At 36.0% G+C, this 13,647-nt stretch overlaps 1 protein-coding gene across 6 annotated transcripts in view; it reads left to right on the top strand.

Annotated features, from left to right (window-relative positions):
- MET (MET proto-oncogene, receptor tyrosine kinase) overlaps positions 1 to 6,893 on the top strand; it is a 139,572-nt gene extending 132,679 nt beyond the window's left edge. For all 6 annotated transcript variants that reach the window (XM_070755471.1, XM_070755473.1, XM_070755470.1 and 3 more), the window contains 3 exons: positions 3,314 to 3,479; positions 4,194 to 4,330; positions 4,426 to 6,893. In XM_070755471.1, the coding sequence (XP_070611572.1) occupies positions 3,314 to 3,479; positions 4,194 to 4,330; positions 4,426 to 4,636 (514 nt within the window). In that variant the 3' untranslated portion in view covers positions 4,637 to 6,893. The remainder of the gene's footprint in view (positions 1 to 3,313; positions 3,480 to 4,193; positions 4,331 to 4,425) is intronic.
- Positions 6,894 to 13,647: the final 6,754 nt, after the last annotated feature.

Raw genomic sequence — 13,647 nt, 5'->3', positions numbered from 1 at the left:
AGGCACCAACATCGGTCTCTCTTGAGCATAGTAGACGATAACATTATAACCACAACTTTTTGCTTTTACACAACAGTATGTACAAACCATTGCTATAACAATAAGCCTATTTACTTTTTTTAAATTTATTTATTTTATCAAGTATGTATTGGTAATATACACAGATATAACATTGTTTATATACAAGAGATGGGTCCTAATAAGTGGGAAACATTAGGACAGGGACAGTAGGCACACTGATGCACTTATGCATAACAAATACAAAATTATAGTTAACAAAAACAAAATTGAAGTTTCATATTTTTTTCATTGCAAGTACAAAATCCGGAAGCAATTTCAGAATAGTTTCAGAGTAAAAACAAGGTTAGATATATTCTCTTCTTTGGATAAAAGAATCAATTTAACCATCTTTGCTTTTCTTTGCCGTGGAGAGTAATATATGCTTCTCTTAATTCATTAATCTTTACCATAATTTATATTAAGAAAATCCTCTATTATTTCAATTTTTTTAACCCTAAAGAGAGAAAACACCTTTTTTGGTTTTAATATTTTACTAAATATTATATATAAAGCAGAGGGGAGACACTCCAATTAGGTCACTGAATTTGAATCTCTCCCTCAAGTTTATCCTCATGGATCTTTTTCTTCTCTTATTTTCAAATTTACTCAATATTATTTTTAAAACTTTAGGAATTGTTCAGCATTACATAAAAAGACAGAGGACATGCATTTACAAATTGTATACACTTAAAACGAACTTAAAGCTTCCTTTCAGTATACAGTTTCCCCTATCCTTAGTAATTATATTATTAAATTTAAGTCACTTCCTCCAGCTTATCTGGACTGAAGTATTCCTCTTGTCAGAAGAGTCTATCAAGTCTCTTTTCTTCAAGAAATTATCAGCTTTATTTATATCCATCAAAAAAAATGTCCCAAAGTTGTTCAATTACACATTGTAAATTAACCTGGAAATAGGTATCCATCTAATAGGTATCTAGAGCCAAGTTAGTGCAGTGATCAGAGTGCAGTACTACAGGCTACTTCAGCTGACTGCTACCTGCAGTTCAGCACTTCAAATATCACCAGCTCAAGGTTGACTCAGCCTTCCATCCTTATGAGTTGGGTAAAATGAGGACCCAGACTGTTGGGGGCAATATGCTGACTCTGTAAACTGCTTAGAGAGGGCTATAAAGCACTGTGAAGCAGTATATAACTGATATTGCTATTGCTATCTCTAGAGGAGCTAGTTTATTAAGGAAGGGTCAAATCTAGTTATTTGCTGGCAATCCTTGTAGGTTAAGGTTTTCTTCTCTAAGATGACTACCGGTATCATATATTTTTTCTGAAATAACTCTAAAACTTGTTAATATGCATGAGGAAAATTTCAAAAACTTCACCTCTTGACAGTTCTGAATTTACTTGGCACTCTTATTTCAGTTGCACTGGGAGGCTTGTATTCAAACCATCATCATTTTAAAAAAAGCTGATATCAGATTTATATTCCAAAGGCACAGTTAGGTTACTTGCATTGTCCATTTTGTAAAGTTAACACAGTAGGTTGATAATTATCTATACCTAAGTGTGTCTCTTGTTCCTTTTTAATATCCTCTGTATAATTAATATCTTCTAACTGATTTATGAAAAGAGCAATTTTCTGTTTGGACTTTTCAAAGATTTCCTTGACAATAGACACCAACTCAGAGTTAAATATCTCATAGCTCCCTCTGGTGATCAAAAAGTTATTTATTTCTTTATTATTTCCTTTCAGGAGCCAATCGGAGCTCATGAAAATCAGTAAATTTTAACCACTCATAACAAAACAGTACAGGGCTACGAATTATTTTGACAGTAATAAATTAAGACCACAACTTTTATCCTTGTATTTCAAGAGAAAAAAATACTCCACACTTCCTTATTTTGGCTGTATCAACCGTCTTCCTTGTTGTTTAACAATAAAGAAGTCTCAAAAATGACATTCAGAACTTCAAATAGGAGTGATAGGCTGTAGCTTAAGACAGCCTCTTTTAACTAATAGAAATAATAGCCTCATACATTGATTAAGAAATGAAGGGCACATCTCAACACCACCACTCTCTTCAGGTCACCAATTATTCTGAATCATGGCTTCTAAAACTGCTTGCAATTTTAGAACAAGTTACCTGTTCCTCTTGTTTTCTGACACTTGCTGTCAGAATAAGAATTTTTACTCCAAGCAAAAGTTATGGGAAAAAATCTTGTTGGTTTCAGGATAACCAGAGAGATTACTTTGCATAATTATTCAGTAATCCAAGCAAAGGGAGAATCATTATGCCAATTCATCATTTACATTATGAATTAATGAGCTTAACATCAACTGGTCATAATTATTCACAATTAAAACATAATTTTATTATACTAATTATCAATTTTAACTTACAATTATTATCTCATCATGTGAAATTTGAAAAGGATTGTGTGGCTGATTAATAATGTCAATATATATAATGTATAATATATTATACACTATTCATTATTATGAATAGAGATAATACAGATAGGCCTTGACTTCATTTAGGGACCGCTTGAAATTACAATAGCAGTGAAAAAAGTGACTTAGAATGGTTTTTCACACAACCAAAATGAACAAGATTTGCGGAATCCAATCTGGGTCGGCCACCAGGACCAGAGGTTTAATGCTGGAGCCCATTCTCAGGAAAGTTCTCTCTACAGAATGTGTGATCTGGGCTATTTGGGCCAGCATTTATGTGGTGCCTGTTTGTGTGTAGTTTTTGAATTTGTTGCTTGGGGTGTTGATGGCTGCTATTAAATTGTTGACTGTAATAGCTGGCCATCAACACCCCAAGCAACAAATAAAAAGTCACACACTATGTAAATACTAGCACAGAATAGTCCAAATCTTACATTCCTTAGAGATAAGTTCTCTGAGGATGGGCTCCAGCAAGTGTTCCTAAGTTTGGAAATCTAAACCTCTGCTGCAGGGGACTGACCCAAATCCTGCAACATTATCTTGGAACACATCTATTTGCCTTCATTTGTGATATAGATTTATTAAAGATTTATCATAAAAAATAATCAAAGAAAAAAATGAAGACTGGACTGTATTCTCTCTTCCAATGAAATCCTCTGTTAGCCTAGTTTTGAAGAACATAGATAATTGGTTCTTTACAAGAAAAATTGCATTCACGAAGGAATGGATGACTTTAAATGGAATGTGTGTTTATATTAACCATACAGTGTAATCTGACACAAATATAAATTCTATCTTCTTAGTTCCAAATAATATTTTATGTTTATGTATGTATTGTTTTTGTAGGCTGGATGAAAATTTCATAGTCAAGGTTGCTGATTTTGGACTTGCAAGAGATGTATATGATAAGGAGTACTACAGTGTACACAATAAAACAGGAACAAAATTGCCAGTAAAATGGATGGCTTTGGAAAGTTTGCAAACCCAGAAATTCAGTACAAAGTCAGATGTGGTAATATATTAATCATTATATGGGATGTTGATTATATTTCAACAGATTATTGGAAATATCAAAGGAAAAGATTTATATAATGCAAAGGGGGGGACTTAAACCAAAACTGTTTCCTAATTTGCAAAAGCCAATGGGTATTATTATTTTTGTGTCTGTATTTCTGATGACCAAATATTAAGCCTACGACTAAGAAACTTTCCAATCTTAAAAAGTTTCAATGATTACTATGAAAAGCTTGATGGTACTGACCCGATTTTGAAACTGTCCCCTTAATATATGAGTTTACAACTGCTCTCCAGTTGAGAGCAATATCATCCAGCAAAATCCCGGATTCAATTATTATATTTCCCCATAAAAAGTTAGGTAATGAAAATCTGTCAAAATAGAGAATATTGGACTAGATGACTAGCAATTTTGTTGATGCAAGCCAGAAGTATAAAACTTCATTCAGTTTGAGGTATTCTCCTGGTTATGCACAGCATTACCAAGGATAGAGGGACCAAGAAAAATTCAGGGAAAGCATATTTAAAGGGATATAATAACCGCCTTACAAGCTCCAAGACTTAAGATTTGCCTCTTACTACTGTTCTCCTAAATTGCAAAAATGCGACAACAGAACAAAATGTTTGGCCTTGGCAATGTGATATTTAGTTATGAATGTCTGTGGCTTTCTTTCACAGCCTTATGATTTGATTTTTATGTTCTTTTTTTTAGTGGTCCTTTGGTGTTTTACTTTGGGAGCTGATGACAAGAGGCGCACCTCCTTATCCTGATATCAGCTCTTTTGATATTACCGTTTACTTACTACAAGGAAGGAGGCTCTTGCAGCCTGAATACTGTCCTGATCCACTGTAAGAAAAGTCTAAACTATCTTCTAGAAATTGTATAAAATCATGTTATTAAATGTAATAGATTAAAAATCATTTTTTCTGCTTTTTCATTGCAGATATGAAGTCATGCTCAAGTGCTGGCATCCAAAGCCTGAACTACGGCCAGCTTTTTCTGAATTAGTTTCAGATATATCCATGATCTTCTCCACTTTTATTGGGGAACATTATGTTCATGTGAATGCCACCTATGTCAATGTGAAGTGTGTCACACCATATCCGTCTTTGCTGTCATCACAAGATAATATAGATAGAAACGCAGATACATGATGAAGTTCATTAGACTCTGCTAAAGGGGACAGGGCATAAATAATGGCCAACTACTTTTTAAGTGTTTTTCTGTGTGTGAAACCACTGCATATGTGTTTATGTTGTTAAAATTGCACTATTTTGAGGAGACAATTCAAGTTGCTGAAATCTACAAGGTTATTGTTCGGATATAATTTTCATGTGAGATGGGCAATTACAGTAACTACACTGCAGTGGAAATTCTTCATTACTGCCAAATATCGCTCACTGTGAACAATCTAGCTACTGTTATCGACTTCACATAGAGACTTATTTGAAGTTACCACAGTACTTTAAAAAAGTGACTTATGATCATTTTTCACTTCTGACTATTGTAGCATCCCCGTGGTCATGTGATTTACATTGAGATACTTGACAACTGACTCACATTTATGATGGTTGCAGGGTCCTGGGATCATGTGATCCCTTTTATGATTTTCTGACAAGCAAAATCAATAGGGAAACCAGATTCGCTTAGCAATTATGTTACTAAATTTAACAATTGTAGTGATTCCCTTAACAACTGTGGCAAGTCATAAAATGAAGAAAACTCATTTAACAAAGTTCTCACTTAGCATCATAAATTTTGGGCTCACAAGTGAAAGACCACTTATACTCTGCAGAACTGATGATTCAGAAATTTCTCAGTTACTCATAATACAAGATACTGCGAGTTGATATTATTAGTCAAGTGCTTTTCACTGAATAAGGGCCAAACTAAACAAGTATTCTAATGTTCAAAGATTGTAGTTCAGTAGTGATTTTTTATTTGGTCTAGCAGCTTATATTATTATATAAGTAGCCCAGATCTAATGGACATTAATCAGATTGTCCAGCTATCACAGATTTTTAAAATAATTTTGGAATACTGATGGCAATACAGTAGAATACAGAGTAGTAGTAGTAGCGGATGCACTAGTGAGAAGCAGAGCATAATGAATATTTAAAGAAAATGATTCTGTACTGTGACAAGAATGAAATCTTTCAGAAATTCTTTTACCCAGTAGGCTGAAGAGTATGTTAAGTATGTGGGGGGAAATCCACAGGAGGATACCCAACTGTGCAGGGAAGCAGTAAAAGTGTCTCTGTGGAAAAAAAAATAAAACAGAAAAAAAGGGGAAGAGCTTGAACCGGGATGCCAGTCTATTCCATGAAAGGGAGTGCATCTTTACGTTACTGCTGCTGAATAAAGCTCATCGCATTTAAACAGGTTTTTGTTTAAAGAAATGAAATAAAAATCCTGCAAATACAGATCACAGCTTGATGTTGTCAACTGGTTCTTAAGATTTTGACATGACGTAGGCCTTCCTGATGACCAAAATATTTTTTAAAAATATACTTTTTTTAAAAAAGGGGTTAAATTTTGACTGAACTTCATATTGGTTTCTGTTCCTGTGGAATCCTGTGCATTCTACTGTATAGACTATTTGACGTAGAATCAAAAGATAGGTGAGAAATGTTGGTGTGTGTATGTGTGTAAACTTTCAAATCATTCTATTTTTATACTGATTTTTAATTAATTTTATAGATAGGTGTATAGATAAATTCTTGGCTAGGGTATAAAATATTGCACTGTGAACACTTCAGAAATATTTTATCACAGCTTTTAATATTTATAAAGTTGTTTAAAAACTCTAATCCTGTAAAGACTGGAAAGCCAAGAACTGTTGCAAACTGCTTGTAACCAAGTGTTTAATCTTCTTTTCTGTAATCAAACATTTTGATATCTTTGAGGAGACAGTACATATAAAGAAGCCAATTACAGGGTAGATTTATTGTTCCAGAGAAAGGATACCACACTAAAAGATTTATGATGAGAATGGAGTGGTAAGCAAACTACTCGCTGATAATACTAGATTATATTGAACTGCCACATCCATTTCAGTAGCAAATACTTCATGTCTGCTGAGAAAGCAATATTACCTGTAAAAGGCCTTAGCACAAAATCATAATTCTCCTTCAGGCAAAGAGAAAAAAATGCTTGAAGGTTAAGGCAAATTAATATACCATAGTTTAATGTTGATAATATAAACCTACATACACAAGGAATGCAGGGTGCAGGGATGAAATATTGTAATATTTATGTGATCAAATTAATGTCATGTTTGGACCCCTGTAAATAATGTTCAATTGTTGTAGGAATTTGATGTTTTACATTCATATACTTGCCAATTGGATAAATGGTACTTGCCTTTTTAATTGTGATACCTAATAAAAAATAAAACATTTGTATATTGGCTATTTATGAAGTTATGTCTGTATTTATAATAGGTGCATATATGTAAATGTAGTTTATTATGTCAACTCGAATTTACCTAAAAAAGAAAGAAATATAGATAAGATATAGTTTTGCATGGTTTTCACTTCTTAGCTGTTGTGTTATGATTGAAGCAAAAAGTAACAAAGTGGCCAGTAGTATGACACATCCATCATGTAGCTATCGACATATTGGCTGAGTTAAGATTACAGAATTCCATGCTATGATATTAAAGTTGGAACCATATGATTGATGTGGATTACGTGCCATCAAGTCCTTGTCAACCCTTAGTGCATACATATTTTTCTTCTTGATTATCTGTCATAACCTGGTGCTTCAACTTTTCTAACAGTGCCCTTACCACTACTGTAACCTTGCTTCACCTTTCCAGCCTTCTCCCAGGAATTGTTTTCACATAAAATATCCATATAATGCATATACAGATACAATTGCATAATTGTAACCATACAATAACTTTTTATCACACTGAATGAAATTATACAGAAATGCACTTTAAAAACATTTCCTCATCAGGTTAACTGCATGTAAAATTGTCTTTAGAAATTGAAAAATGTAAAGAACGTACCTCTATAGGTCACAGAAGCCAAGTAAGCAATTGCTCTTCAAATGTGTTAGATGACAACTCCTATTATCACCAATTTGAATCCCTACTATTTAGGAATAATGACGACTACACAACAGGTCACCTAGACGTAGAGACTAACTTAATTGATCAAAATTACTTTGGGTTTAACTTTTTTATGCTTTAAATTAGAATTGAAGGCCAATAGTGACATAATCAGGCAATCTAGAATAAATACACATTTTGCTATTGATAAATTTACAAAGATCAATTTTCTATACTAAATTGTTTTTTAAAAGCCTGTATATTTAAAAAATGTGGGAGGACTTTTTAAATTGGATTTTCAGGATGAAACTTCACTCCAGCTCATAGAAAACATTTAGCAGCTATGATCTGTTAATTCTGTCCCTATTAAGAAACAAAGCATTGCTTTGGTGATAAAAAGTTTTGTTACTGTAGAAATAATTGCAAGTAATAATTTGTGCATCACAGCATAGTTATGTGAGCTGCCCAGAGTCACATATGTGAGATAAGTGGTTATGAATGAATAAATAAATAGTCTTGTCTTGATTTCTTTGCAAGTAGAGATATACACAGGTGACAGTTTCAGCTGATCTTGTCCTGGTACCTAAGCAAGGTCAGGAGGCTTTAGACTAGATAAGGGGTGTCAAATTTGTGGCATCACAGCGATGTCATGGGATGTATTGGGACTTTTCTTCCCTTTGCTAAACTGGGCGTGAGCATGGCCAGTTTACGCATCTGGCCCATGGGCTTGGACGATGGTGGAAAACATCTCAAAAGATGTCAAGATAGAAGTCCTATTCTTCACTATTACAGTGTCCCGGAAGTCTCCAAGAATTGAGTTTATTGACTCAAGACTTTTATAGATCGATGGATAAGAAGAAAGTAAAGAAAACCTGGAAATATGCCAGAAGTGTCTCTAGGCAAAAGGGCTGAAACATTCCAGAGCAAAGAAAACATGACCAAAACTCAGAAGACACTGATTTATTAGGTATAAAAAGGGAGAGAGGGTACCATAGAACCAGACTTGCAAGATTCTTCTATCGCCAACCTCAGTAAAAAAATAGTTTTAGCTTTCCTGTGAAATTGAGTTCTTTGTCTGGGCTATCTAGTGGCGCTGATAATAATGCACTTTAAATTAAATGCGGTAATAAAATGTTATAAGGAAAAGTAACCGATAATATATAATATTTTCTTGTATCTTAACAAAATATCATCAGCAGTAACATTCTTGCCTTTCCAATTAAGATTAAAAAGAGAATAATAAATCATAGTTTGACTTCCCAAATTATTCTGACATATTCAGTAACAGATGACAACATGGGCCAAACTTTTTTTTCACTAGGCAAGTTAGCAAACAGCATATGACACAAGATGAATCATTAGAGGCTCTATACAGAAGTGTCAGCTTATAACACTGATGGCGAACCTTTTTTTCCTCGAGTGCTGAAAAAGCATGTGCACATACTATCGCGCATGCACAACTGCCCACAGCCATAATTCAGTGCCTGGGGAGGGTGAAAATAGCTTCACCTGCCCCCACGGAGGCCCTCTGGAGGCTGGAAATGGCCTCTTTCCCAACTTCTGGTGGGCCCATTGGGCTCATGTTGCACCCTCCCCAGGCTCCAAAGGCTTCCCTGAAGCTGGGGAAGGGTAAAAATACCCTCCCCCATTCCTCCCGGAGGCTCTCTGGAAGCCAAAAATGCCTTCCCAGAGCCTCTGTGTGAGCCAAAAATCAGCTGGTGGTACACACATGCACATTGGAGCTGAGCTAGGGTAATGGCTCGTGTGCCAACAGATATGACTCCATGTGCCACCTGTGGTACTCATGCCATAGGTTTGCCATAACTGACATAGAACTTGCTATTTTTCTCCATGAGTATGAGAAATATCATCGCCATGATGTTGACAATGAAACTGCACAATATATACTTGACAGATCTGTGAAGCAATATTACTATAATTCTAAACACAGTTTCAATAAAATATTTAATAAAACAAGACAAAGTGCTGTTAAGCATGGCTAACTTATGATTATTATTTAGGGATAATGTGCAGTCTGGGTAAGTTCATGCATTATGGCATAGCACATAATGTGGGTGCTCGAGCAATTCTAAGCTATTATGTGCTTTTTATGCTTGTACTGAGGAAGAGAAATATTCAGAAAACTTGATTACATGCAATATAGCCGAAATAGAAATGATTCTACATTAGAATTTTCCATGTTAACTAAATTATTAATAGCAAAGAAAACAAGAAATTAAATTACTGTTAATTCCTATATAATTTAGCAGTCTGGTTAAACCTCAGAGCATTAAAGCAAAATGAAGTTCATTCTGTTAATGCAGAATCTTCAGTTTACTCCTTGGAGTATGCATAGAATGAAGAATAGTTTATTTAAACTCAAAATATTGCATATTGGAAGTTCTGACAATTTGATTTTGGAGCTGACCATTCCAAAAGAAACAAAAACAGAATTATTTGCCAATTCTATCCTTTAGCAAAGCAACTCTAAAATATTTTGGGTGGTTTGATCTTGAGAAATAGTGGGATCCTATCTGAGGTGGGTTCCTCCCCGTGAACTCACTAGTGATGTCATGATGACATCATGGAACCGGTTCGATTGGTGCTGGCCAGTGGGTGCCGCTATCTTGGTTTTTTTTTAAAAAAAAATTTCTTCTGAGCATGCACAGAAGCTGAGTTTCCAGCACTGCATGCGTTTACCATCTTGTTTTTGTTGGATTTTTAATTTGTTTTCAGATTTTTCAGCACTGCAAATACACACACACGTAAAGCACACATGCACCCACAAGGCACGGCCACACGGTGTGGGAGGAAGCGAACTGGCAATGGGTAAGTAAGAACCCACCCCTGGATCCTATCTGTCTATTATGCAGTAAAAATCTGGAAATCACAGAAAGTTTAACTCACATATTTTAACATAAGAAATATGACTTCAGCAACCGAGTTGTTAATGCATGGAACTCACTACTGGACTCTATTATTTCATCACCAAACCCCCAAAACTTTACCCTTAGAGCCTAAGGCTTAGACTATGCACTGTTGACCTCACCCAATTCCTAAAAGGTCAGTAAGAGGCATGCATAAGTGTACCAGCATGCCTACCGTCCCTGTCCTACATTTCTCTCTTATTAGTACCAATATCATGTATATAAATATTGTTATTTCTTTGTATACTACCAATATATACTTGACAATTAATTAATAAATAAATAAGAAAGAAAGAAAGAAAGAAAGAGGGAGGGAGGGAGAGGGAGAAAGAAAGAAAGAAAGAAAGAAAGAAAAAGCAAGCAAGGAAAGAAAGAAAGAAAGAAAGAAAGAAAGAAAGAAAGAAAGAAAGAAAGAAAGAAAGAAAGAAAGAAAGAAGAGACAGGCTGGGTCTATGCTTTTCTATCAAACCTTTTCAAGACGCGACTCTCTGGACCAGAGATCTTCAAACTTGGCAACTTTAAGCCTTGTGGATTCCCAGAATTCTCCAACCAGCTATGCTGGAGAATTCTGGGCACTGAAGTCCACAAGTCTTAAAGTTGCCAAGTTTGGTGAGCCCTGCTCTGGACAGGATTGCATTAGCTCCAGTCTATTCAAGGGGGTTACTTTAAGAATGTGTTTGAAATAAACCTTCGAAATCTATGTTGTCTACGGTATGTGCAAATTTAATTTTACAAATCATCAAACAAAAAAAATCACAATATCTAATAGATTTTCCTTTTTTTCTGACTAATTATAATAAAAAACATGAATTTCAGTTTCTACCTGGTGGAAGGAGGAATGAAGATAGAAAGCTGTTCCTCCAAGAAAAAGACTAAACTTGCAAAATGTTTTTTAGTATGCACTGAAGACAGCTGGAATTCCAAATTATAAACAAAAGGTACTAAAACAGAACTTTTCTAATGCTGCAATCCCTTAATACAGTTCCTCATGTTGTGGTAAACACCAACCATACATCTAGCGCCAATTCTCCCAACAGAGCTTTAAGCTGATTGGCAAGAAGGGCAGAGGGACACCCACCACTGTAAACGCCTGATTGGTCTGATTGTAAAAATATGTTCCTAGGTGCCAGAATAGAAGCTTTAATTCCTAACACCATGGGAAATTTGTCTTTTCCCATGGTCTTAGGCGACCCCTGTGAAATGGTCATTTGACCCCCAAAGGGGTCCTGACCCCCAGGTTGAGAACCACTGTGTATGAAGATGAATAAACAACAATGAAGTGAATAATAGCATGAACCAGGTAACATGCTTGTTTTTTAAATGTACTCAAAAAGCAAAGTCTCTGATAGCCAAGCCAATCATGTAAGCTATCAAGTAAGTTTTGTGGAAATAAGAACTGCTAGGAAAGGATGATATGATGGGTTTTGTTGTGCACTCACTGTTTTGTCCAGTTGATTGTGGAGTTTTCAAAATACTTTGACTATGAATACACTTATTGCATTGTTCTGTCTGGGTTTTCCCAGACCTCCACACCCACTGAAAAAACAGCCAGACACTCTGGTAAAATCCAAAAGTATTTTATAGCAGGAAAAAATAAGCACAAAGGAAAACCTGTCTTCACAGCAGACAGGTTACAATACGTTACAACAGGGTCCTGATGTCCAGTCAATTTCACAAGCTTCTTGCTGGCACCCCCCCCCCCCAAGGTTTCAATAGTCCAAGGCACAAACCAGGATTGTAGCCACCAAAGTTCACAGACAGGTCTCACGAATCTCCAAGATAAAACTCCACAAGCCAGGAAGGGTGGGGCCGCCTTTTATCCTTTCCCAAGCACCACACCCAAACCCAGCTGTGACCTCTAATGCTGGAAATACCTGGCCAATTGAGTTAGTCTCTGATTAGCTCTCCTTTGTCGCATATCTATGATGTCATGAGCATCTTCCCCCAGGGAATCCAGGCTGCTTGCTGGGGAGAGCTCCCCCTGGTGGAACTCTGGCTGTCCTTCTTCTTCAGCCTGGAATTCCGCTTCCTCGTCAGTCTGCACCTCCTGGTCCTCAGCCTCTCCCTCTGAGCTGGAAGCCGACAGCAAATCAGCCATTCCCGGAGGGATCCCAGGCTGAACCACAACATTGCATATACAAAAACTTGGATCTTAACATCAATGGACTCTATATACACAAAGAATATACAGATACTTATCAGCAGGCTAATCAATCCAACATGTATTAACAATTGCATTTATATTATTTCTGTATGGAATGTTAGTGGGTGAGGACATCCTGAAGGCTCAGGGATCAGATTAAGTGGAGCCCAAATTTGTGCCGATTTGTTTTCATATTGTTGGAAATAATCAGCAACATTACAGTTCTTGCACAAAATACAATTGGTTGAATTCTGATTGTCAGTTTGTCTTATCTTGCTGCTGAGCCCTTCAAGATGAAGATCATTTTGTTCAATGTTTGCATAGTTTGAAGTAATCTAGCTCATGCCAGGAAACCATATGTGATGGATTGCTCTTTGCTCTTTTGTAATGAAAAATAAGAATAATTGAAATGGAAGAAACAGTTTGGATTTTGAAAGTGATGAGCAATCTGAAAAATGCAGGGACTTTTTCCACTAGCCCACAAGTATTTACCAATTAAGAAAGATGCATTCTTGCCACAAAACCTGCTGTGCTGCCTCATTTTAATAGATGATGGGACTTCCTGAGAGAAATAAGTGAAAAATGCAGGGAATATAACATTCTGGCATAAGATCGGAAGGTCATCCCATCTGCCCAACTAAAGAAAGCAGGCACCTTTATTGGGCAGATGCTTTAGTGACAAACAGCCTTGGGGACAATAACAAAGACATAATCCCAGTAATTTTTAATCTATAAAAATTGAAGTAGACCCAGAGACAGGATTAGGTGAAGACAGTTCCTTTATTTCAGCTCAAGAAAGATAAGTGACTTTCAGCGGATACCGTCTGCTCTACCTGGGAGAAACCGCTCCTTTTATACATTCGCGGTTCCCGCCAAAGAAAGAGCAGCCGCGTCTGAGCCAATCAGGAGCGACTTCCTGATTCTAGCTCAGACAGCGTTTCAACAAGGAACTAACTATTTACAAGGATACAAAGTAGCCATTACGGATACAACACCCCTCCCTCCTTAGTCTGGATACATCAATCACGAAAGCCACGT

The sequence above is a fragment of the Erythrolamprus reginae genome, chromosome 6 (assembly GCF_031021105.1).
Source record: "Erythrolamprus reginae isolate rEryReg1 chromosome 6, rEryReg1.hap1, whole genome shotgun sequence".
In the NCBI taxonomy this organism is placed as follows: domain Eukaryota; kingdom Metazoa; phylum Chordata; class Lepidosauria; order Squamata; family Dipsadidae; genus Erythrolamprus; species Erythrolamprus reginae.
The sequence above is the reverse complement of the archived record's forward strand: the minus strand, read 5'-3'. Positions and strand labels throughout refer to the sequence as shown.